At 31.3% G+C, this 25,997-nt stretch overlaps 1 protein-coding gene across 1 annotated transcript in view; it reads right to left on the bottom strand.

Annotated features, from left to right (window-relative positions):
- The window catches only part of LOC112639631, a 113,235-nt gene extending 91,193 nt beyond the window's left edge, over nucleotides 1-22,042 (bottom strand). The window contains exons 1-2 of the mRNA XM_025414253.1: nucleotides 21,756-22,042; nucleotides 15,257-15,712 (exon numbers count right to left, since the gene is read on the bottom strand). Of these exons, the coding sequence (XP_025270038.1) occupies nucleotides 15,257-15,508 (252 nt within the window). The 5' untranslated portion in view covers nucleotides 15,509-15,712; nucleotides 21,756-22,042. The remainder of the gene's footprint in view (nucleotides 1-15,256; nucleotides 15,713-21,755) is intronic.
- Nucleotides 22,043-25,997: the final 3,955 nt, after the last annotated feature.

Consider the following 25,997-nt stretch of genomic DNA (forward strand, 5'->3'; position numbering starts at 1 on the left):
TCGACGTCAAAATCAAATTCGTCTGAAAAAAATATTTGTGGAAAAAAAGTACAGATTTTTATCTATTTTGCGGAGCGAAAGACTATATTATCAATTTTGACAGTCAGTTTATTATCAATCTTAACAGTCAGTTTGATTAAATGATGAAAATCAGCTGTATCATATTCGAGTGCACGATCCTCGTGTCTCTCATCCATAATTTGCTGTTCTACGCGAATGTAAAAGAAAATTACCAAGAAGAGTATAGCCAAGATTACAAGACTACAGCTATGGCAACGCAAAGCCATGGGAATTACGATGCTGCCGGAAATTACACTGTCACGTAGAAAGAATGTTACGATCGCTGTAAAATTACGGTCTTTCACCGGCAGGAGACTCGTGTAAACATCGGAGGTGATTCGAGAAGGTGAGGGATAAATGAAGGCTTTTCGATATTACATAAAATAATCAAAATTCAGAGAAAATTAAAATAGCGTCGTCTTTGCCTTGAAGATAAAACATTATAACACATTTATGTGCTCAGCTTTTTTCTATAAAATTTATATTTCTAAAATTTTTACTCTCGAAAATTGAATAAAAAAATTGAATTTTTTAATCTTCCGATAGAGTGATTTAATATTCTCTAAGAAAATTTCTCAAAAAGTAAAGGCAAAACTTTGATCAATGAGTCAACTGAAATTACATTTGCCTCGAATATCTTGTATAATGGTATAAATTCTAAATATTTATTCAGGCTTCAATTTATGCGTAGCGTACTTGACAGGTAAAACGATTTTTAAACGTCATTTATCCCGGATTAAATCTCGTCCGAAAAGTCTGCTCGAACGAAATTTATTTGAAATTGCCCGAGAAATAAGATCTCGTTATCTATTTACGATATCAAAGCTGTTTTAGAACGAGAAAACGAGAGGTTCGTCCCTCACATTTTCCATATCCCGCAGAAAAATGATCGTGCGTTTTCGCGCGACGCTGCGTGTACGCACCGACCATAAATCGCGCGACGCACGTAAATGCTGTTCACTTCATTTTTCATGTGCCACCGTGTCTCCGGAGCGAGACGAATAAACATGAACCGAACTGGCGTTCACATATACATAGGTACAGAGAAGGGACAGAGAAAGGACGGGAGGTTGGCATGAAATGTTACGAATAAAAACATGTATTTTAAATGCAAAATACTAAATATATAAATTGCAATATGAGATCTGAAAAATATGTTACTGTAAAATGCAAGACGTCAATGAAAATGAAATTTCACAAAATCCAACATAATTATCCTTATTTTGTCTCATTAATTTGTTTATTACAATGCAATGCAAGAATACAATTTAAATTTAAAATTTTATAAATATTTGTCTAGATTTATTTCTGACCTAAAAAAGGACTATAGTTTAAAAAATATGCTATATAATTATATATTTATTTATTCTCTAATATATAGTTTTCGTAAAGATAAAAATATAATATAATATATTTATTAATAGAATAACTATTTTATTAAAGGGGTATTTCCAATTATGGAAATCGCCCAATTAATAGAATTTTTTCACCATTTTCAAAATTTTTTTGTGCAATCAATTTTCGTAAATTTGATTTAATACTTTTAACGGGAGAGAATTCTATAAACAATTATTTAATACTTCTAATTAATTCTAAATAATTATTTTAAATGTTTTTTCCAAGAGACATTTGCTAGTGTGGATGCATGTAAAAGTTATTTTCTTGAACCGTGTCTAATCATTTGCAAAGCTCGTCTTCGATCGACGTGTCTATCAAGTTCGTCAAGTTGGTGCGTGTAATTTGCATACGTGATTAAAATCGGCTTGATTACGCCAGAAGCTCGTTTCTGCGAGCTAACTAGTCTCTTTGTGACGCTCTATAATATAATTTAGTAGAGATCTATCATGTGATTCGAATATAAATCTTTCACTCGAGTTAACATAATCCTTCTCATTAATCATTACTGTACCGATTAGTTTAGAACTTGTAATTTGAAGCTCCCAATTGATCAAAGTAACATCATGTTCACACAGATAGAGATATGTAAATTACCCAATACTAATTGCCAAATTACGGAAATCTACATTCTGTGTAGAACTACATGCATCGGATGTTTTAAATGTTGTGAATTTGATTTCGATTTATATTGCAGATTCCTTGATGAATTTACACGAGTTGGAATTTCGCAATTATTTATTTGAAAGAGCTTAATTTTACAAAAAGAGGGAATGATATTAAATTTTAATGAATTTATAAAGATTTTAATAGATTTAACAAGTTTAATAAATTTATTTGAATAAATTTATATATATATATATTTTTTTTTTTTATATATATATTTCAATAAATTGATATATTTATTTTTTACATATTATATATATTACATATTATATATATTATAATTTATACATATATTTAAATACATAATTTAAAAAGAGCAATTAAGAGCCACCGCAGATGATAGTGCGTAAAATTTTTAAAGATTAATAATTCGCGAAAATTAAAACGCTTTAAAAATCTTTAAAAATTTTACGTACTACCATCCGCGGTGGCTCTTAATCGCTCTTTTCCCGAATTGTTGTTTAATACATTACAGAGCCTAATTTCTTTATCTATTTATTAATTTGATATATTTTTTAATTTATATGTAAAATTTAATATATATGTAAAATATGTTTTGTTGTTTTGTTTTGTTATGGAAGCTATTATTGTAATTTTAGCGAAATAACAATAATAATAATTAATGTATAATTTTCCGAAATATTCATTATCGTAATTGTTCTTGGTACATAAACCTGTCAATTTTGCGATGTGTAGAACACCTTGTGTCAACATTGAATTTGAAGGAACGCGAATTAGGTGGGTGTATGTAACGTTTTCAGTGAACGCGCGGGACCGGCCCCCAAGTCAACGTGTGTAATTTACATGCATAATTGAGGTAGAAGAGAAGGCTTCGTTACGAAACCGCCGTCGTTCCCTCCCCCCGCGCAGCCTGTTGATCACTCTGCTATTCTCTCGCACTCGTCGCACCCCCTAATTAGTAGTCGAAATAACGCCTGGACTGATGCGCGTTCGTTGCCTCGGGGTGTTATCCGTACATCCGTTAATCTCGCTATTGCGGCGCGTTTGTTGCTGCATTCGCGAAACGAACTAAGGCAGCATTAATCGTATATTGTCATATTTTTCCTTATGCTTCTTAATAAGCCTTTAAAAAATTAATTGTTGAATTAATTAGCCATGCAGTGATTGAGCAGATTATTTTGCAGATTATTTTTGCGATTCATAATATTTTTAATATTTTATCAGATACACAAATCTCTCTCATGACATTTTAATTTAGATATTGAATACGTTACGTGAAAAAATTTATTTTATATGTCTGGATGTATCTTTATACAACGAGAAGTCGCTCGATAAAAAAAGTTTATAAAAGTGACAAACGGAAGTTTATAAATATGACTGATAAATCGCAGATTACGCAAGAAATTGAATAATTTTTGACGAGGGTGAAATATCTTATAATAATTTAAAAAATAAAATAAAAATTTATTTATCTCAAAAAGGAAACTCGTTTTGCATTTTCCGAAACAGAATCAATATTGACATAGCAAGCTGAAGATTGATTCGTTTAGAATGAGATATAAATTATTCTCTCTTTCGTAGTGGTATATTATTTTTGAATTATGCTATCGCGCGAGAGATGTTGAATTTTTGGGAAAACTGTCGGGATTTTTATCAGCAGCTCGAGAACCCCGAAGAAATCGCATGACCTATGGGTTCGTACGAGATGTTATCATTCAATTATGAAATTCAGTTTCCACGCAACGCAACAAAGTAGCTATAAAATGTGGGACGGACAGTGAGAATAATGAAAACCGAGTTTTCTCTGCACTTTTTTGCCTTCGCCTTCAACGTTTAGCGAGAAATTACATTGGATCGTGTAATATTTTGCGATATTTGAAAATGTAGAAAAATTAGGGAAACAAGAGAAAAAAAAGTTTTTTCCTAAAAACAAGATATGTGTATTGAATCATATTTTTCGAGGTAAAATCATGAAAAACGTATATTTATATAATGTGAAACTTTTAAAATTCTATTAAAAACAAGTTCTTTTTTCATATTTTTAGCAAAAGACGCAGTTTTCATATGTATGAAAAATTTAAAAGTAGGATTGCACAAGATACTAATATTAATAGCATTTCTTTTGTTTCGAAATTCACAAGATAAACAGAAAAATTTTAATTAGTTGTCAAGACAAAATAAAAAATACGCGTATATTTGTAAATTAAATAGATAAGAAAAAATCATATATTGTATGAACCTTTATGAAAAATCCACGAAAAATTTCATTTAATAAATAAAAACATTTATATTAATTTAAAGAGGACAATTAATACAATGATATAAAATTTTACACAATTATTTAGCTTCATAAAACATTGCGAGGAACAGATGTACATAGTTTTACAATTGTATGCATGTGAAACACGTCTATATATTGATATAAATGTACACAATTGCCTTTTCATAAAAAAAAATCTAATATATATACATATTAATTTTGAAAAATAAACGATTGATACAAATTATTATTTTAAATTACATTATAAAGATTATATTAAATATATTTTTTAAACAGTTATTAAATATTAGATAAAAATTGTGAATAAGATCGAGACAAGACAAAGAGAAATTTCTGCTACAAAGATTTAGTCAGGATCAAGACAAAATTTAATTCGATAATTTTCAATATCAATACAATATTTTTTACGAATTTTTATCTTGTTTAGAGTTTTTTTGAATCAAAATTAACAGTAGTTGACTTCTATTGTATTATTTTATTCTTTTCTTTCTATTATTCTATTTGACCCTATTTGAAAATATTTGAATTCTAACAAGTTGTACAGTATGTATGTCACGTTTTATTTTTCAAACGCAAACGAGATGAACGAGATATCAGAGTCGGTAAGACAAAGTATAAAGGATACAAGTGATAATCTCCCTTTTATGGAAGCTAGAGAAATATATATATATATATATATATATATATATATATATATATATATATATATATATGATAGCCTCATCACTCATGGCAGAGTCCGTGAGACAGTATCGCGTAGCTTCAACCATTAATGATATAAACAGTTATGCAGCATTAAAGGAAACGACCTCGTACATGCAGATAGCCGAACGCGTTGCGTACGCAATTGCGATAGTTATGCCGTGGAATGACTGATAACGTATACGCTCGTGCCGGGTCATGCATGCTGAAACGGGGTGCAATTTCGCGCACAATTAAGCCGCGACTATTCGCGTTACGGGCATGATGATCACGTTTTCAAAATTATTTCCTTCCCGTGGGCGATCATATTATATTTATGTGTGTATGTCTCCTCGCATAATGGTGATGTGATATCAAAGAAAAAAAAATTAAAAGGTTCTAGATGATGGAGGATAAATATTTGAGAGTCTAACCTACTCTAGCATTTGGAAAATTGACGATTTTTAGAAAGAACATTAGAAGTTTATCTTTTTAGCATTTCATGTTTTTATTGATGTTTAATGGAGTATCAGTATTTTTTTAAAATCCTGAATATTTAGCTTTATTTTGTTCAATACGAGCATCTGCACGTAATATATTCAAAGATGCATGGTTCGACGATATATGTTGCTTCTCATTGTTATTGTCTGAAACGAAAAAACTTGGTCTAGTTTTATGGGACATTTTTGAGATACTGAACCTCAGTTTATTAGAAAAAATAACAAAATAGTGTCATTTAAAAGTAAATGTTTGAATGTTGCTGACTTTTTTTCTTCTTTGCAGAAGACCAGAAAAATACTTATATAAATATTAAATCTTTTAAATTTTCTCTTTCTTTTAGATTTAATATCTTCCAGAAATATCCTATTCTGAAATATCTCGTGATAAAACTCGATTAAATTTTCTCATTTTAATTTTCTCATTTTCTCATAATTATACGTATTTTAAATAATTATACATTTTTAAAGTCTCTACGTGCAAGGATTTGTATTGTCTAAAAGAAGATAATTCAAAATTTGCAAAATATCGAAGATTTATTGACGTTTTTAAAAATTGACTATTTCTAATATTCTTTGTCAATTTCTAATATTCTTTAAAAAATTCCTAAAAATCATCAATTTTTTACATTATTAGACTTAACTGAGTTTAAGAGAAAATTAATTCGACCTAAATTTCCGAACAAAATTTTTTATATACATAATTGACTATAAAAAAGTAATTAAATTATAAAAATTAATTTTTGTATAATAAAAAATCAAATCTAATAAATTTTGAAATTTTAGAAATAAGATATAAATACTTTTACACATACATATATATATAAATCATTGAAATAAATTGAGAAATAACAAAATATCATTTTTTTAATTAGATATTTCAATTTTGCTGAAATTTTTTCCCTTCTTGAAGATCAAAGAGATATTAAACATTAATTTTTAAGATAATAAATATTAATTATTTTCTCTCTGTTTCTTTCTCTTTCCCTCTAGCCCCCTCCCCCCCTCTCTCTCTCTAATTAGATTTAATATTCCAAAAATATCCTACAGATAATATCATATGGAATAAACTAGATTGAACTTTAGTGATTGTGAACTCTTCAAGTGTTTTAAGTCATCTTCAACCTGGAGTTGTATTTTTTCGCGGAAGATTTTGAATTTCTCTTAAAAGAAAATCTCTTACGTGGCGCTAAAGTGTTTTCGGCTCTAAAAACAACGTCGCGAGTAAACACGTCGCACGAAACTACGGTAATCCGGAAATGCTCTCCGGATGACCGGCGTATTCCTGGGACCCGTGCGACCAGGGTTATTTCCGTGGATTTACCGGCGAAACCAAACAAACCGTGTGGGTGGGCGGTAGGAACGAGTCGGTGAACGGTAAACATCAACCCTCCGATCGTCGGAACGGGGGTAGTCGCGTGTGACTGAACTACCGAAAAGGCTATTTGCGTTACTCTCTACCCCTTTTATGTTCGCCATCTCACTCGCCCCCTCTGGCCCTTATCGGCGAAAGAAGGGAGCTTTTTCGAGATGTTTGTTTAAAGGGTTCGCCGCGAGCGAGGCTCATGCTAATGCAATATTCAGGAGTGTATAGCCCCGCGGGTTATCCTAATTAAAATCTCCAGCTATTCAACCCCCTCCCTTCCCCCCTCCCCCACGCTACCGCTGCCCGTCGCTTGATGGCAGTCTACGGATTTTGCTTGTATATATGTACGTGTCTTCTTGTATGGGGACTTTTACGAGAACGTAATTGAAAGAAAAAATAGACAGTTTTGAGGAGATGCCTTGAGGAGTTATTTTGTATAATTAATATTTCCAGAATATTGCACATGATGATGATTGTGAGCCTTGATATTCAACCATTATTCTGGCATTGTCAAATTTGTTATTGTATGACACGTCACATTACGCGTCGATAATGTAATGTGCATGTGCATTTGTCATTGCACGTGTATACATATGTCATATGTAAAGTTGCTCGGGAATCAGAAATGTAATTTACCCTCTCGACGCGAGATTTATAGCGCGATGACGTCATATTACGCTTATAATTTGTTGCTCATAATTTCAAATGAAAGACCGCGGCTTTCAATAAAACCAAGTTTTTCATTGTCGACGGTGACGCCTTATTTTTGTCGGCAACTCTCACTTGTTGCTACAGAGAATATTTTATCTGTATTGAAACCGACATAAAGCAGCGCTTGTACTCAACAGTTCTCCAACGAGTAGGTAACGAAGGTAACGATATGAAAAGTTACGATTTTTTTCTCGAAGATTTCGACGTTAGCGAAAATTTAATTTTGTGTAGAGAATTCTACGCTCGCGTTTACTTCCTGTCAAAATCCTAGCATATTCCAGGTAGGAAAAATACGACAAATAAAGACGAGGAAAAATAAATACTTAAGTCAACCGTTGCAAATACTATTATCGCAAATAAATAGAAATCATTTCATGTGCGTAGCATTCAAGATTGAATTGACCCAGTGGAATTGAACTGATTTCAATCCCTAGTAAATACACCTTTAACCGAGCAGTGGAAACGCGACTGTGGTCGGACACAAGTGGATACAGTCTACTGTAAATTGCCGCGATAACGCACAGCCTTGTGTGCATTGTGTGTATTGCGCACAATTGCGGACAGTAATGTGTTCTATTATCAATGAAAAGCAATAATTTCTCAAATTTTAGGGATCTATGTTACAATATTTTCAAACATGTAGAATTGCCTATTTTTCATTTTAAGAGATCGGTCTACTCTAGCAATATGAACGATTGATTTTCAATTCTTTTTGAAAAATATTAAAAATTGATCTTTTTAGCGTTTTTATTCATGTAACATATATTTTTATTCATGTATAAACAATACGTCAGTATTTTTAAATCTTTAACTTATTTTTAAATCTTTTAACATCTCTAACATTTTGCTTTTCCTTGTTTAATAACTTCCTTTAACAAGTTTCTGCGCATAGCATGTTTAAAAATGTATAGTGTATCGATATGCTGTTTCTCATGTAATAAAAAAACTCAGTCTAGTTTTATTCTGTAGAATATATTTTTAAGATACTGAACATAAAATTATAGGAAAAAATTGAAAAATAATAAAATATATCATTTTAAAATTAAATATTTTAATTTTGTTGAAATTTTTTCAGTTCTTGAAAGTCAAAAGAAATAAAATTTTAATTAAATAAAAATAAAAATAAAATTAAAATTAAATAATAATTTTTTAAATTCTAATTAGATTCAATGTTCCCAAAATAGTGTTCCCCTTCATTAAAAAAATAATAATAATCAAGCTATTCCATTTCAAGATATCTATCGCACCAACTTTGAACACAGTAGATATTTTAAGAAAAACGTGTTTAAAATTTTGTAGGTTTGTTCATTTGAAAATTTGTGCGCTTTCCTATTCAAATTTTATAATTCCGTCAATTTCGAAAATTTTTTAAGAAAACTTGAGAAAGATATATTCCCTAAATATTTTCAAAAAATTAAGAAAATAATCGATTTTTTCAAACTCTTAAAATAAATTTGAGCCCTTAATATATAACACAATCATTATTAATTATTTATAAAATTTTTTTAATTATAAAAAAGAAATATATGAGCACTGGAACATGTAAAGAGAACGATTAAGACGTATTAAAGAATAATATGTATAAAATTTTCATATTTTATCTTTAATAAATATCACAAGTAATTTCATATTTGTAAAATTATTTGTTAAAGTAACCAGAAGAATAAATATCCTGAATATTTCGATGCCCCGAGTCCCTTTTCGAAGCATACATACACGACGCTGATTGTACATATGTGTATGGGACGAGTTGGAATCGCGCGATACGTCAAGCGACGTAAATAATCGCGGAGCGAGATGCATCGCGGCGTCAGCACAAATAATTGCGATTGTTACAAAATGGATGCACTGTTGAACGAAAATATAATTTCGCTATTTACGAAGGAAGTCACCTGTGTTATTTTTCACGAAGCGTCGCATTTTATCGAATTCTTTGAACAATTTGCTGGCGAGTTCCGAAAGGCGAGAATGCGATTATACATCGATCTTTAAGAGCGTGAAAGCTTGGCAAATAAGAATGGAAGTGGATAAGATAGAAAGAAAGAAAGAAAAGATGCACATATATACATATGCACACATAATACACATGTATAAAATAGTGAGCAAAAGAGATGTGTTGTTTTTTATTATTAATACGGTTTTTATTTTTCTTTATAAAAGAACAATTTTATTTATATATATTTCTTTTTCTTTCTTTCATTCTCCTTCTCATTTTTCCGTGATTGTAAAAGGATCTATTACTGATTACTTTTAAACTGAGTGTATTTCTTTTTAAATGAATTAACTGTATTATTGATTAATACTTTATATGTCTTGTCAATTATATAAGAATATCTATCTATTAGCCATGTTATATGAAATGGGACTTCCTTATTTTCAGAAGGGAAAAACTTTGTTTAGGGAGGCTAAGTTAAATCTATTTTTTGTACAATTTTGTACCTCGTTAGTTGCATGCGAACATCTGTTATTAATCTAATTGCAATTGGAATTTTTCATCAAAAAATTCGTTTACCGGAGGTTAACAATAGCTCTCTTTTCTCTGTCTTTCTCTCTTTCTCTGCACTGATTAATATCATCTTTTGATTATATGAAAAAGTATGAGAATATAAAGTTTCATTTTCCGATTCTCTTTTTCTTTCGGTAGGGGCAAAGCTACCGGGAGTAAACAACTCCTCGTTTAATCCCGAGACGGGACTCTTATCGCTTCTTTTATGCATACTTTGTAGACCTTGTTAGTGTTCTCTTACGCGCACTCCACGTACTTTTTCAACTATTTACTACTATTTAACGGAGCATTTTTTAATTTAGCGAACGCGCACGGAGCGTCCGCGCGACGAACACTTTGCGTGGATATTAAAATTCCTTCGAGATTCTTTTTCAAGTTCACTGCTCTTTCTCCGGAGAAAAAAACTCCGTTCAGACGTAGTTGAACATTCTATGACACAGGTAGCGACTATACGCATTTATTGGGTCTGCACGCATTTCTTTGCATTCTTTCGCATAAATGAATTTTACAGAAAAAGTTATTACTTACTTATATGCCTATTACATTCTACAAATATATGATAGCTTTAGCAGAAATTATGTCATTAAAAATTTTCCAAAATATGTATTTTAATCTTAATCAACATTACATTATATTTCATGTATGTTATATTGTTAATATTATATTGTTTTATATTTTTTATATATATTTATATATTTTATATTATATATTTTACGTTAAATATTTTATGTATTATATTTTAAAATAATATAATTATTTTTTTATTTAATTATATACGAGTTCTTCAAATTTAAGTGCGGTATGTTTTCATTATGCCAAGAATGTATTTGATTCCGATACTTTATAACATAACAAAATATTATATTTTCTTTCCTATAAAAATATTTGCGACAAAATATGTGATAATATTTTCTGTAATGATTAATAAATCATTGATTTTAGAAGAGAAAGTAAAAAATATTAATTTTCAAAAAATTATGTAAGTTAATAAAGTAGAAATTAATTAAAAAAAATTGTAACAGTTAGAATGTACAGTTAGAAAAAACGATGCGAATATTAAGTATATTAATTATTACATATTAAGGAGTTTAAAAAATGATGATTATATAAACTCGGCAAATTCCGCTTATCGAAAAAATTAAAATGTCATTATAATATTCAGCTTTAAATTAGTATAATAATCGCTTTCTTAATTTCGATCACATTGAAAAAAAAATTCGATTTTAATGACATTTTAATGGAATTCTAGTTTTGGATCAATTTAGAACAAACGATAAGTTATACACAGTCTGTCATTTCATAAGACGATTATATGTATAAGCTTATCGACTTTATCATTTTACATTTGAGATTGTGAAGCTCTTCTTTCTCTACATATTTTCTTTCTTCTTGTGAGAAACGCGCTGAGTAATCGATTGAATGAAGAATGGTGTCTGAATGAGAAGAAAGCGGGTTCGCTCGTATTTACTCGCACAAACTCGTGCATGCGCGCGTAAAAGTGAGAGAAACGTGATGGGGAAACAGCAGCGGGGAAGTGCGGGAAATCGCGCTGTTTCGATGCCATTTCCATGGAAATTGAGCACCTCGAGACGGCCCGCCGGGTTTCCAGCTGCTTTTCGACGTCTCGATTCGCGGCGCGCGATAGAGTGCAAAAAGGAAAAAAGAAAAATCGAGAACGCGAATTATCAAACTTGAAAAGTGGAAACGAGACAAAATATCGCTATGCCTAGATAAGTTAGAAAATTGGAGATTTATAAAATAAAGTTAATTTTTTTAAGGTCATACCATATATTGAATACAAAACTTTTAAATTTAAATTTAGAATTTTTTTAATTATATTTTGATCTTAAAATAGAAAATAGTGTAAGTGTAATTCTACATTACGTAGAATTATATTTAAAAGTCTATCGAAGTTAATTATTAACTGCCATGAGAAGAGAGCTTTAGGTATGTAAAAAAATTAAACATAATTTGTATGATATAAAAAAAATGTTGTGAAAAAGTTATGAAATATTTTTGCAAGAGTCATTTTTATTATTTCAAATTTTGTAATTTTTTAGTTTAAATTTTTCTTTAATTTTTCTTTAATTGAAATAAATTTTTCCTTTGAACAATGAAAGAAAAATTGTAATTGTGTTTAGAGACATTATCGGAGTATGAATTTATTTTCCATTCTTTGCCTTCTTATTAATTCAACCGACCTCTAAGTGTTTTACCTTTTATTTAATTAACAAACATTGAAAATACCGTTGGCATTTTAGCGTCGCTCGGGGAAAAACGAGAAGGAATAACGAACGCAACTGTACAACTAGTAACAAATACGCGACGAAAAAGCAAAACGAAGATATCGAAGCGTAAATTGAAACATATGCGATCCCCGCCGTTTTGAAATAATTACAAACAACGCCGCCGGTGTTTGTTTCGAACAAAAAGGCACGCACGCGGTGCGTATTGTTTGTTTTTTCCCTTTTTTTAACCGAGAAACCGAAATATTTAGTTTTTGCAACTGATAATTTTGATTGGGTTTTCGCAATAACTGGTGCGCTATTTTAGAATGTATTGGGTTTCAACGGCGATGAAAATTTTTTTTATATGCAAGGAAGTTCTTGATTCTTGTACAATTTATTCTCCTATTTCTTTATATCTGTTTCTATTTTTCTTGATATTTTTATTTATTTCTCAATCATATGATTTTTTTATATTTTTATTTCTTTATTATTTTTATATCGATGTATTTTTCCAAAGAGCACTTTTATCGGATCGCGAATTTTTTGAAAACTGCGTTATATAGTTGTAATTTCTAGAGAGGTCATTTCGAAAGTTGTCATAACATATTCAACGATAAAACGCGACTCAAATTTGATAAGATTCATAAAATGATTTTACTGTATGTGTGTGTGTGTATGTGCGTATATGCGCCGTGCGTGTGCACTCTGGGTTACATGTGACACAACTTCTTTTGAACTCGCAATCTCTTTTATTTAGGCTATTTCATTGCCCCGATTTTTTTAGTCCCTTTAACGCTCCGTTCGGCACACCTTTGGCAGAATTTCGCGCGATCGAGCATTTCTAATATTGAAATTCATTGGGAAATATGATGAAACTAGCGTTTTCTGATCGAGAATTAAATGAATACAGTAGAAATCATGAAATCAAATTTAGGAATCGAATCATTTCATATCAATCTCATTTCATATCAATATCAGGCGAGATACATATGTGTTAAAAATTTTTTTTCAACATTGTTACATTTATATTTATATTTATATTTACACTTATATTTATATTTATATTTATATATTCATATTTTTTTTACATTTATATTAAAAATGATATGTATATTTATTTATTATTATATTATATATAATAAATAAATATACATATTTATATATTTATAAATATAAATATAATTTATTAATACATATATTTATATTTATTTTATATCTTCTTTTATAACGACATAAGAATTCTTTTCATGAATAATAATTCTTTCAGAATAATAATTTGTTATATCTATCTCGCTTGAGAAAAACTTGCGAATTGGCAGAATGCATAGAACGTCAAAGATCGATCCGTATTTATCTTACCGGAAATGCTTATCCGGTAACTGTTGTTTGCACCTTTTCATTTACGAGGAGAATTTTCCATGCCGCCATTTATCGGTCATAACCATCGCTGGTGCCGTCCTTAATAAATATCACCGGTGAATTTTATTTCCCCACCTCTGATGCTTCTTCGGTATTATCAGTATTTATTATGACTGTTAAGTTGTGTATTTAATTGATCAAAATATAACATCAGTGCAAATATCGCGATCATTTGAATAAAAATTTGAATAAAAGTACCTATTTCAAGCGAGATCAGTATCGATAAATAGATAAAATACTTTTCGTCGGAAGATGTTTGATAGAGAATCAAAGTTCTTTGCAACGAGAAGCAAAGAAAAAGCGAGAAGAAAATTTTTAGCGAAGAAAGCTTTAGTCTTCCTTTGTGTGTGAATGAAATGAGAAAAGGATGAGTCGTATGTTTAAAAAAATTTTATGCGAATTTAGAGAAGATGAAATATCGTCTGTTTTTGTGAATTTCTCAAGAAGAAAGTATTTGTCAAGAGTTCAAATTCTTTTCTTCTTCGATTCATGAAAAATGGACATATATGCATAAGGGTTGGACAAAATGATCTAGTAAAATACGAAAATCGTTTATCAACCTGATATAGGATGACCTTTGGCATTTAATATGGTCTAAATTTACCTAAGAATAAAATCATACAACATCCTGGATATAGCGTTTTTAATGGAATATAATATCATTCTTGCAGAAGTTTAAATCTGACAATTGTGTTGGCCAAAAAAGATGTTTAATTTTGTCTTCATGTTTTTTTTCAAATCAAGACTAAACATTTCTAGCTGTATGAAAAGAAGCATCACAGAGTCACTCTGATTTATTTTGGAAAACAGAATTAGAAACGAATATCTTCCTCTAGTATCTCTAAAGAATTTTTACATGAAGAATGGTATAATACTCCATTATGACACAAGGAGAAAGTGTATGATTCCATTTCTAAGAAAATTCAGATTATTAAATGCTAAAAGTAGTCCTACATCATAGTAATAAAAAATTTTCATTCGTGCACGAGATACTGAGATTAATCTAGATATTGTCTAGTTTTGTCTCGAATAATTGATCTCTAAATAAAGCTAAAATATATATATTTCTAGATTAGATGAAAAGAATTAGATGAGAATCATAATTTAGTAATAATTTAGTGAAGATAGAATTACATTAAATTATAAATATTATATTTATTATATTTATTATAAAAATTATGTCAAATTTATTATTTTAAACAATTGTTCTATGGTAGATAAAAATTATTAATAAAATCCAGATAAAACAAAATTTTTATTACAAAAATTCACTCAAAATTAAGACAAGATTTCGACAATTTTTCAACACAATATTTCTTTACAAATATTGTCTTGTCTTGAGCTTTGTGTGACGCTATTTAATTTTCTTAATTTACTAAACGTTTCTATTATTTTGTCCAACCCTTATATATGTGAAAGATAAGATATTTCGAGATTATGTTATTTCGAAGGCTTAACTAGAAAAAGATAAATTGATATACTGACTGTTCGCCTCAGCACAGTCCTGACGGTCTCCACGTCCTGTCGTGTCGGCCAACGCGCATAGACGACGCCGCTGAGCAGGACGACGAAGACGCCGATCCAGATGGTCCACGCTAGGACGTTGCGTGTCCTCGCGAGCAATTTGCGCGCTGTTCTCGTCGAGATCACTTCCTGGGTCGGTATTTCCAGCTTCTGCGCTCGCCTAAGTATGTCCTGGAGTCGCCTCTTGGCCTGTTCCACATCCGGCACCCCCATCGTCCTTATCTTGCCTCTTATCCGTCCGTTTTTCCCTCCTCCTCACCCACAAGTCGATCCCGAGTCCCGCAGGAGCTCGCGTCCCTCGCGCGTAGGGTATAAGCTACCGACGGCGATCTCACGATGGAGACATTAAGGGTCGTAGAATCGTCTCATATAAAATCCTCGTCGTCGTCGTCGTCGTTACGCCGCGTTCTCGATTTTCTGCAAAATTCATCCCACGCTCTGACTTGCCATTTCGAGAAATCGCCTCGATCCTTCGATTATGGGAAGGATGTGTCTTGCTCGCCCGCGAAGTCTTTCTTGACACGTGACTTTTTTTTAATTTTTCCATAATATCGTCAAATGATTTCTACATCTTATTATCTTTTTTAAGTGTCATTCGACATCAAATTTAAATGTCATTCGATTCAATTCAAAAATTGACAAATTAAAATAAGACAATTGCGATAATCTCTCTCTTTCTCTCTCTGTCTCTCCCTCTCTTTTCTAAATTTCCGAGTTACATACCATGATTTGATAGAAATATGCGATCTAATATTAAACGAGCTTTAGCACTTAATTCCGCGCGAAGGAAGAATTCAAAAATACGCTCTGCTATTGGTCCTCCTTGCTTCTTCCTCAACCTCCGACCCTGTATAATCGATTCTGGAATTATTCCCGCCATGGTAATTACCTAATAATTCCAGGATCGATCCCCCCCCTCTCTCTCTCTCTCTCTCTATCTATCTATCTTGGCAGAAATGATGCACGAGGAAACTCGTCCCTAATTTCCTCCCATGCGAAAGTTCGACCTACTTTCGTTGTAACCACCAGGATTATAAAGACTTGCACACGTGACAGGCACGCTAACGATTTGAACGATTTTTTAATAATATATCACGTGCAACAAGCTTTTTTAGAAAAATCAAATTTTTAATTATTTGTATATTGAACACAAAAAAAGAGGATTTAAAAATTGTAACAAGAGTACGAGTGAATTAATTTTATCACTCTTTTTCAAACTTAACATTAATCTATTTCTCTTCTTCTTTAACATTTTTTAAATTATAATTAATAAGCTTTACTAAAATTTCAATTCTGTTAAAATATATTGACATATATAGATAAAATATTTATTGCTTTTTTATTCACAAATAATATGTATTTTAACAGAATTGAAATTTTGATAAGGAGGCTCGTATATTGTAATTCTAATCTATTCATATATATATATATATATATATATATATATATATATATATTTATATCAATAAATAAAAAAATAAATTTAATAAGCCAGGTATTGCCATTACTATTTTTCATATACTGCTGTTACTTAATATTATCCTCTCTACATTGCTCCTAATTACTTCGAACTAAGTTCAGTCGATTATTTCCAAACCAAAGTATCTCGAGAATTGTATCTCTTCATCAAGCTTCATAACTTTCCCTCCTCCGAATTATACTCAGACTCTGTTCTGCGATTGAATGAGATCGCTTTCCGGGTATCTCGAGAATTTCCGGCCGAGAGAGTTTCGCGTTCGTTAGTTTCTTATAAATTTCCCAAACGAAACTCCGTCGACCTTCTTCGGATTACGTCACGCGGCGAACGGGAAGAAAAAAATCTTTTGTGAATCTTCTTCGTGAACGGAAACTTTTGTGCCCCTCGGCCCGTAAGGGCGACGGGGGTGGCTGGGAAAGAGAGCGGTTTATCTTCCGAAAGAAGTTTTCGCGTGTATGAGGGAAGGGAAATACATATCCCTTCGATCAAACCGCAGCTACGAGCCGCAAGAGAGCATCGGGCCAGTGATTCTCCATCGTCCTCCTCCTCGGAGGAGTCGATCATTTATCAAACACGCATTCAACATTAATCAGTTGTCTCGCTACCGGCAGGGGAATCTCTAGAATTCATAATGCGAGAGAATTTGACTAGACTCTAAATTAACCGCTAAGCGAGTCTAAGAAACGAGTCCTTTTTTTGCGCTTAAAAATTCTACTTTGTTCTACGTCTGTAAAGCAAAAAAAATTGCAATTCTGAAATTTAGTTTGAAAATATTCAGGTTTGCGTCAATTAATTTAATTTTCCATTTTAATTAAGAAAATTTAATTCATTCTCATTAAAAATTTCATTTAAGCTTTCATTGTTAGAATGTTTAATGTTGAACGTGTAAAATATATGTACTTTTAGAACAATTACTGAAAGTGTGTAAAATATATGTACTTTTAGATTACTGAATTTCTGTAAAATTTCATTGGCGGAATATTGATTTAATATTTTCGGGAAAATCAAAAAACACTTGAATTTAAATTAATAATCGAATGTATCATTTATATTCCTATTATTATATTCTGCAACTATGCCTGCAATGCCTTAGGGAATGTTGTTCTAGGAGAAACTTCAATAGTTCCTGTCCCATTCTAAATGCAATTACAACATAGAGACTCACAATACTAGCGATAGCATCGTGTTTCAAGCCATCGAATCGATGTTTTCGATTTGGCCCGATACTCTTCTTTACAATACAACGATTTTCAACAATCCTGTCTGTCTAAACAACAAACTACGCTACTTGCTGTTAGAATTGTCTTGTCTTTTTGATTTTTACGCTTTTCGACTCTGTCTTTTTCCATTTCGACGTTTCGCATTTTCCTGTAATTTCGAATTGAAAACATGGTTTTTTTCGCGAATAGATTCAGTAGCATACAAACGGATGAAAAATTATTTCTTTTACGTACACAGTAAAAAATTGCGCGTCAATATGTTAAAAATTTTTTTGTGTTACCACGTTTTGATTAGTACTTTAATGTAAAATTAACATACAACTTATATGCTATTATTTTTATATGTTATTAACGTTTTCATGTGTTACATTTATGTCAACTTCATAACTTGACACTTTGTATATGTCTTTTAAAAATGGAATATTATTTTGAGTATTTTTTAACATTATCATTTTAAACAATCAATTTGTCTCAAAGTTAGTTTAACATTCTAAGAAAAGTTAAAGTGAATCTTCAAATAATCTTGAACTTTGACATACAAAATAATCAGATGTAGTAAAATAGTCAAATGCTTCTATTACAAATAATAATTCTATTACAAATAATTTAAGCTAAAATAATTACTATTATATTTGTTAATGTCCTACAACAATTCTTATAAATTATTGTAACTATTTTTCATGTAATTTTTAATTAATTTGTATGTTATTTTTACATTACACTTAAAGTCACAAAAATAAATGTAAAGTATTGTGTCAATTATTTAACATTTTTAGTTTATCAATAAGTAACATACGACGAGTGAGTTATTTTAACTTAAAATTTAGAGTGGACTTTCTGGGACATGTTATAATTAATAAATATAAAAATGTTATAATTAATATTTTATATTTTACTGTGTAATTTCACAAGCAAGCTTTTTGTGTAAACAAAATTTTAATACGTTAAAAACTAATTGTCGCAAAAAATTGAATGACGGTCCGCGAAATTTACGCGTTAAAGGAGGCAATCGTCTTGAAATCAATTTAACGCCGGCCAACTTAATCGTTACTTGAGAGATATTTTAACGCGCTTTTGCACTAGGCCCGACAGGAGGAGAGGGAGGGAGGAGAGTTAATGTAAAATGCAAAGGATTTATGTGTAACTCAGCGAGAGCAGTAAATGCAGCGCAGCAAGCAGCGAATCCATTTTGCGCTTCTCGCACGGAATAACTCATTTGACGTTAACTAAACACGATGAACTAGATTCAGAGACGGCGCTTGGGATATCGCTGGCTCTACGAGTCTACGAGTCCGAGATTGTCTCGGCAAACACGCTTGCTAATTCATAATCTCTCCGGAGACCGTTCCGAGGATGGAAATGCGCCACACTCGATTACACCCGCGGAGAATCCCTTTCTGGAAGCGGGAGGAGGGGGAGGGGGAGGAGGGAGAATGGCATTCTAACGAAATTACAGAAATTTCCCACGACGAATAGAGAGAATCAAGCTTGTTCGTTTGATACTGATAATTATGCAATTATTTGTAACTAAAAGACACGCTCGAGCACCGTACGATTACGCTTCGAAGTTGAATAATTGAGAATTTTTTGAAGATTAATAATGATAAGAGAGGATTTTAATTTTTCTTTGACAAAAGATACGGCAATTATTATACATTGTGTTATAAAGCATCATTATGGTGGTGCAACGAAACGTTCAGTCGAAATGTAAATGTACCGAATTGCTTTGTCCGCTCACTGCCCAATAACAATTAATATATTAATTAATACGAATATATTTTTCTCGTTTGCCTAATGGACATGTGTTATCTCATATAATGAATATAAATCGCGTTATCTTTCTCTCTGCTTTAATTCAGATAATGGAGTCCCAGGTTATCGAGGTAAGTTTCCGTCCACGTATTCACGTCAAAATTTGTCCGGGGATTATGTCATAATGATCGCGTTTCTGAGGATCAAAGGGCAATCATATATGATTGCACTTGAAGCATGTCGCTCGACATCAAACTCTTCCGTCTAATTGCAGTGCTCTTGACTCAAAGACACAAGTCACTCGACTGAATGGTATCTCACTCTATTGAAACGATAAACTCGTCAAACTTAGACGTCCTTTAAAATCTGAGCTTTATGATTATTATTAACGAGATACATATATGCTAGATGATTATTAAAAAATATTGTAGATTATTATTAAAACGAAATTTAATTCTTTTATTCATTAAAATAAATTTTACTCGCGCAATCTATATATCTATGATATATATATATATATATATATATATATATATATATACTTACGTTAATTACTAAACCATTATCGGTTAATTAAATATGCTTATAATTTTAATTAAAATTTTCATGATTGCATTGTTAAAACTCATCGATACAACTAATGTTATAACACGTTCTTGTTAAAGGGAATGTGTTTTGAACGAGCAACAACTGTTATCAATTATTAATTCTCATTAATTATCACACGATAAATAATCTTGACACTTACCATTTATAATTATATTTAAAAATAATTTGATATTTTCATGCAATCAAATTCTCGAAGTTCATGCAGATTTTTTGTAACATTGTTATCTACATATATTATTTATTTGTGTTGCTTCACGATATTCAAAACTAACTTTTACACAGAATGTTTTTAAAAGCATTAATTATAAATATAATTAAAGTTTATGTCAGTTATTATTTTTATTTATACAGTATCGATCAACAGCGTTACGTTTTCCCTAAAAAATAAGGAAAACGCAAGTAAATGAACAAGTTTTCTTATTTTCTTTTAACTCGTGTTCATAAAGAAAATTACGAAGGCATAAAATATAATTTGTCAATATTTATATACTTTTTAAAAGTTTTGCTCATCATAGATTTTCATGTTTCTGTAAATAATACAATACTTTTGATCTTACCATATATGTCTTGAGGAAAAATAAAAGAACAAATTAAATTACCATCAATTCTAGCAGTAGAAGCGAGTTTTAACGATACGATCCATCAGCACAACTGTCAATTGACGAAAGTCGAATTGAAAGATAGAAGCATTTCTTTTAGTTTCCCATTTCCTTTAACTAGTTAGATATCTTTAGCTAATGCAGATAGATTTTATTCTCAAGCGATAATTATTACGTTGTCGTTGTTAACAAATTTTATCTCCGCGAATACGATACTAACTTGTAATCTCACTGGAAATCTAATTGCCGTAGGATTTCGGTCGATCGATGTTGCAATCGGCAATGGAGAACAATTAAATTCGTCCGACGTCGATTAACTCTCTCGCATCCTCTCACTTAATATTGCTCTATACTTCTGACAAATGAATCGTCAGGTGATTTTGCTAGATCAACGTATTCGTCGGTTAATATGTGACGATTGAATCACACACGTTTCACTCGTGTCGGTCAATATTTCATTTACTGATATCGCTGTATCATCACCGGACAATATACGATTATGTAATTAAAGAATTGATTGCTGTTGTTGATCAATGTCATCCCCTGCTTGTTTGGCATCGCGGAAAGTATGATAAAAAATTATCGCGAGTCAATCGACATCTAAATTGATCAGCATCGTCGATCGATGCCGAGGCGATCAAATCGAGACGCGAATTAACCAACCCTCGTTATCCGGTGGAAGGACGTGGCTCTTTTTACGCCCGGCGTATCCGCAGGATAATGACAGTTCTCTTCAGGATTCGTCGTCGGAAGGTTTCTCGGACGAGCAAGGCACAGATCGATCGCGTTTTCGTGATCCTTACTGTGTATTCGTCACTACTCCCACGACGAGAACACTTGTACCCATCAGTAATCACCAGAGCGAGACCGATGTACGACCCTCTACTGGCATAAGCGATACCTCACGGCGTCTCGTAAACGTACACGTGTCTCGTATAAACCTCCCCCGTCCGGAGACGGAGTTTCTAAGCCACGATCGGCATCGCGGACTTTATTTCTCATCAGCGACGACGAGACGCGTGTTGATGCTGTCGGTTTGGACGAAACGCGACGCACGAGAAATGTCACGCGATCGCAACGGCCCGATTTCCCGGACGGGCGAGAACTGACCGGCCTCGCCGAGGGTAGCTACCCTTATAGATATACGACGCACGCATGCGCCGCACCGGCCGTGACGCCGCGCCACGCTGCGGCGCTAAAGGGACGCGCCGATTGGTCACCCCCTCGCCCCCTCCCTTGGCGGGGGTGAGCGAGCGGCCACCAGCAAGGGAGAAAGTCGGTCGCTCGGCCGGAAAGTGACAGTGATAAGAGCCCGTGCATGCCAGACGCGAGAGCGGAGCGCGAAGGAGAGATCCTGTGACGTTTCTCAGAGATCGATATGTTATCGTATGTCTGTCTTTACCATACATACACGCTGCTATGGATATGCAAAATTGACGACCGATTCAAATTAAAAATTGACATTCGCTATTTTATGTATAAGATATTTCAAAAAGGTATTACAAAATGTTTTGTTTTATGAAACTTAAACGTAGTATAAAATATGTTTCAGACAAGATTTATAGGATTTTTGGAGAAAGTTGATAATCTTGAATTTTAACTATGGTCATTTTTCAATGTCATAAAGAGGAATTTAGATTATTTTTAAATGGACCATCCTCCTAATTTTTTTATATAAATCGATTTTTGCAATATTCGGTATTAAAAGTTGTAAGGATAAGCCAAAAATTAAATATACGTATAATTTACGAGATATTTTTTACATATTTTCATTTAACAATTTTACATAAACTACGAGATATTTTGTAAATTAATTAATTTTTTAATTATCTTGCTTCAATACTTTTGTACAAAATAATAGGAGAAATCAATAAGGAAATAAAGAAAGTACATAGTTATTTTATTAGTTAGCTATTTTTTCTATTGATTTCTCCCATTATTTGGTACATACACAGAAAAAAAAAATAAGTGTCAAATCGAAACTTATATACTTAAACTAACGATTTATAATCTTGTTAGAAGAATTTAATAATTTCAAATTTCATCAATATTATAGTCTTATTTTAATATTTTAATTGTCACCTCAAGAATATATAATTATTTAATTCTATTTTAAGAAAATATAATCTTTGATTTAAAAATGTTATTTTCTAACGTTGTTTTTTTTTCTTTTCCATTAAAGAAAATTAATTATTTGTTAAATTATTTGTTAAATGTTATTTTCTAACGTTGTTTCTTTTCCATTAAAGAAAATTAATTATTTTAAATCATAAGAATATATTTTTCTCGATGGAACTATATAAAATGACTTCATTCAAGTAAGCAATTATTCAAGCAATTATATTTTTAAATTTGTAAGATAACAATTACAAGAATATTAATTTACGAACCATTATGCACGATGAAAAGAACAATCTTTGATAATAATTTTTAGATATAAATCAGAAATGTTTTAATCGCCAATTAATTCTTCAACTAACGAGAATACAATAATGAATTAAAAGGAATTAATGTATAAGATACGACTAATAATTTAACCGTTATAAAAAATTAATATATAAAATATATTATTTTTTTAAGAATAATATATATATAAATTTGCGACTTAAAAATTCGCGCATGTAAAGCTACACAGAAAAAAAAAAGTAAGTGTCAAATCACAACTTATATACTTAAACTAACACATTCATTGTTTCGTATATATGAAACAATTTATAATCTTCTCAGAAGAATTTAATAATTTTAAATTTTAACAATATTATAATCTTATTTTAATATTGTAATTGTCACCTCAAGAATATATAATTATTTAATTCTACTTTAAGAAAATTATAATCTTTGATTCAAAAATGTTATTTTCTATCTAACATTGTTTCTTTTCCATTCAAGAAAATTAAATCTTAAATCATAAGAATATATTTTTCTCGATTGAACTATATAAAATAACTTCATTCAAGTAAGCAATTATTCAAACAATTATATTTTTCTTTAATTGACGCAATATAATCTCATTTCAAGATTTCCATGTTAAAACTAAATATATTTTCAAAACAAGAATGTTCTTTTTTTCTGTGTAAAAGTATTGAGACAAGATAATTAAAAAATTAATATTTTATAAATATGTCTTGATTTATTTATTTTTAAGAATAAATACAATTTGCATCGAACAGTTGGCGATTAAAACATTTCTGATTTATATCTAAAAATTATTATCAAAGAGAAAAAAAGAAAGATATATTTATACTAATATATAATATAAATTCTTACCTCAATTAATAACGATGCGAAGATCGTCTCTCGAAAGTCTGTCTCTCGACGTATTGCTCGATAATCTGGGATGATTGCGAGGAATAATAATCCTTAGGTACACTGGTTTCGACACTCGCGATTTTATACGATTGTTGTAGCAAATTATATAATCGCACGCAATTATTCGACACTCCCGACATTTACGTACGCGCGATTTATACATATTTATATTATATATAGATCGCGCGACACTCGATTCGACACTCCCGTTATACATGACTGATAATATTAATATATTCGGCACTCGCGATATTAATTCACGCGTAAAAATTATGCGGAAACGAAGAGTACCACATGAATGTCAAAGTACAACTAATATGGCGATAATGTACGTGCTTGTTTAGTCATCTCTGTTGGAGGTTACACATGTTTACGTTTGACCCTTCGCCGCGATAATAACAACTTTAATGGTGCGTACGTATAATATAACATAATATAACGTATAACAATATAATAACAATGATATGTGTATTATTTATAATATATGAAAAGTCGAGAACGCGAGACACAATGGTAGGTTGTAAAGAAATAAAAATATTTCGGAAAGCTCGGAATATTTCGGAGCTCATCGACAATTCAATTCACGTTCGCGATACTCACTTTCGATGTTGACGTCTTGCGAAATTCGCGCGATACTCGAATCGACTCTCACTCGCGTTCAATTCGCGCATATTATTCATTTTTACCGAATAAAACCGCGACGAAGGAAAGAACTTTGGGGACTATTTTGTCCCCCTCCGCGGGCAGCTTTCGCGCGGAGAGGGGGAGTGACGTCACACGACGTCACACTACGTCGCACAAACTTCGAGATTAGATATTCTTACGCCAACATGGCGCGAGGACGTGTTTCAAGTACGCGCTTTATGAATTATTTTCGCCAATCGTACACGTTAATTGTACGTCGAAGCGATTACATTTGACTTAACGCGAACTAAACTTCTCTAAGGTAATCATTATATAAAGATCTTTTTAGCAAATAGCGTGTTTTCATACCGTTTTAATCATGTGAAAAAAGCAAGGATTACGCGAAAATTACTAATATGTCTTCGCGCATTCTTGAGTAGGGGAGAAGGCGTTACGTCACGCGGAATTCGACATTCTTATGCCAACATGGCGCAAGGACGCACTTTAAGTACGCATCGCGTTGTATTAAATATTTTCACCGATCGTTGAGCGTCAATTGTATGTCGAAACAATTGCATATTCGAATTAATGCGAATTAAACTTTTCGAGGTAACTATTATATAAAGATCTTTGTAGCAAATGACGTGCTTTTATATCGTTTTAATCACATACAGAGAAACAATATAGAGAAAGATTACGTGAAAATTACTAATTCGCATTTTTGTGCAGGAAAGAAGTTGTTATGTCACGCTACTTTAGGCAGAATTCGATTTTCTTATGTTAACATAAAGGACATAATTCGAGTGCGAATCGAAACAGTTGCATATTTGAATTAATACGAGCAAATTTTCGAGGTAATTACTTTATTGATTAACTTTTTGATAAATTATAATTTTTTGATAAATTGCGTACTTTAATATAATTATATAATATTAATATAATTATATAATATATTATATAATATATAATATTTTAATATAATATATTAATATAATTATATTAATATAATTTCAAACATATATAAAAAGAAACGAAGGACTATATGAAAATTATTAATTCGCCTCTGTGCATCCTTTGCAGGAAAGAAGATGTTACATCATGTTACTTTACGC

The sequence above is a fragment of the Camponotus floridanus genome, unplaced genomic scaffold (assembly GCF_003227725.1).
Source record: "Camponotus floridanus strain SB8 unplaced genomic scaffold, Cflo_v7.5 scaffold8, whole genome shotgun sequence".
In the NCBI taxonomy this organism is placed as follows: domain Eukaryota; kingdom Metazoa; phylum Arthropoda; class Insecta; order Hymenoptera; family Formicidae; genus Camponotus; species Camponotus floridanus.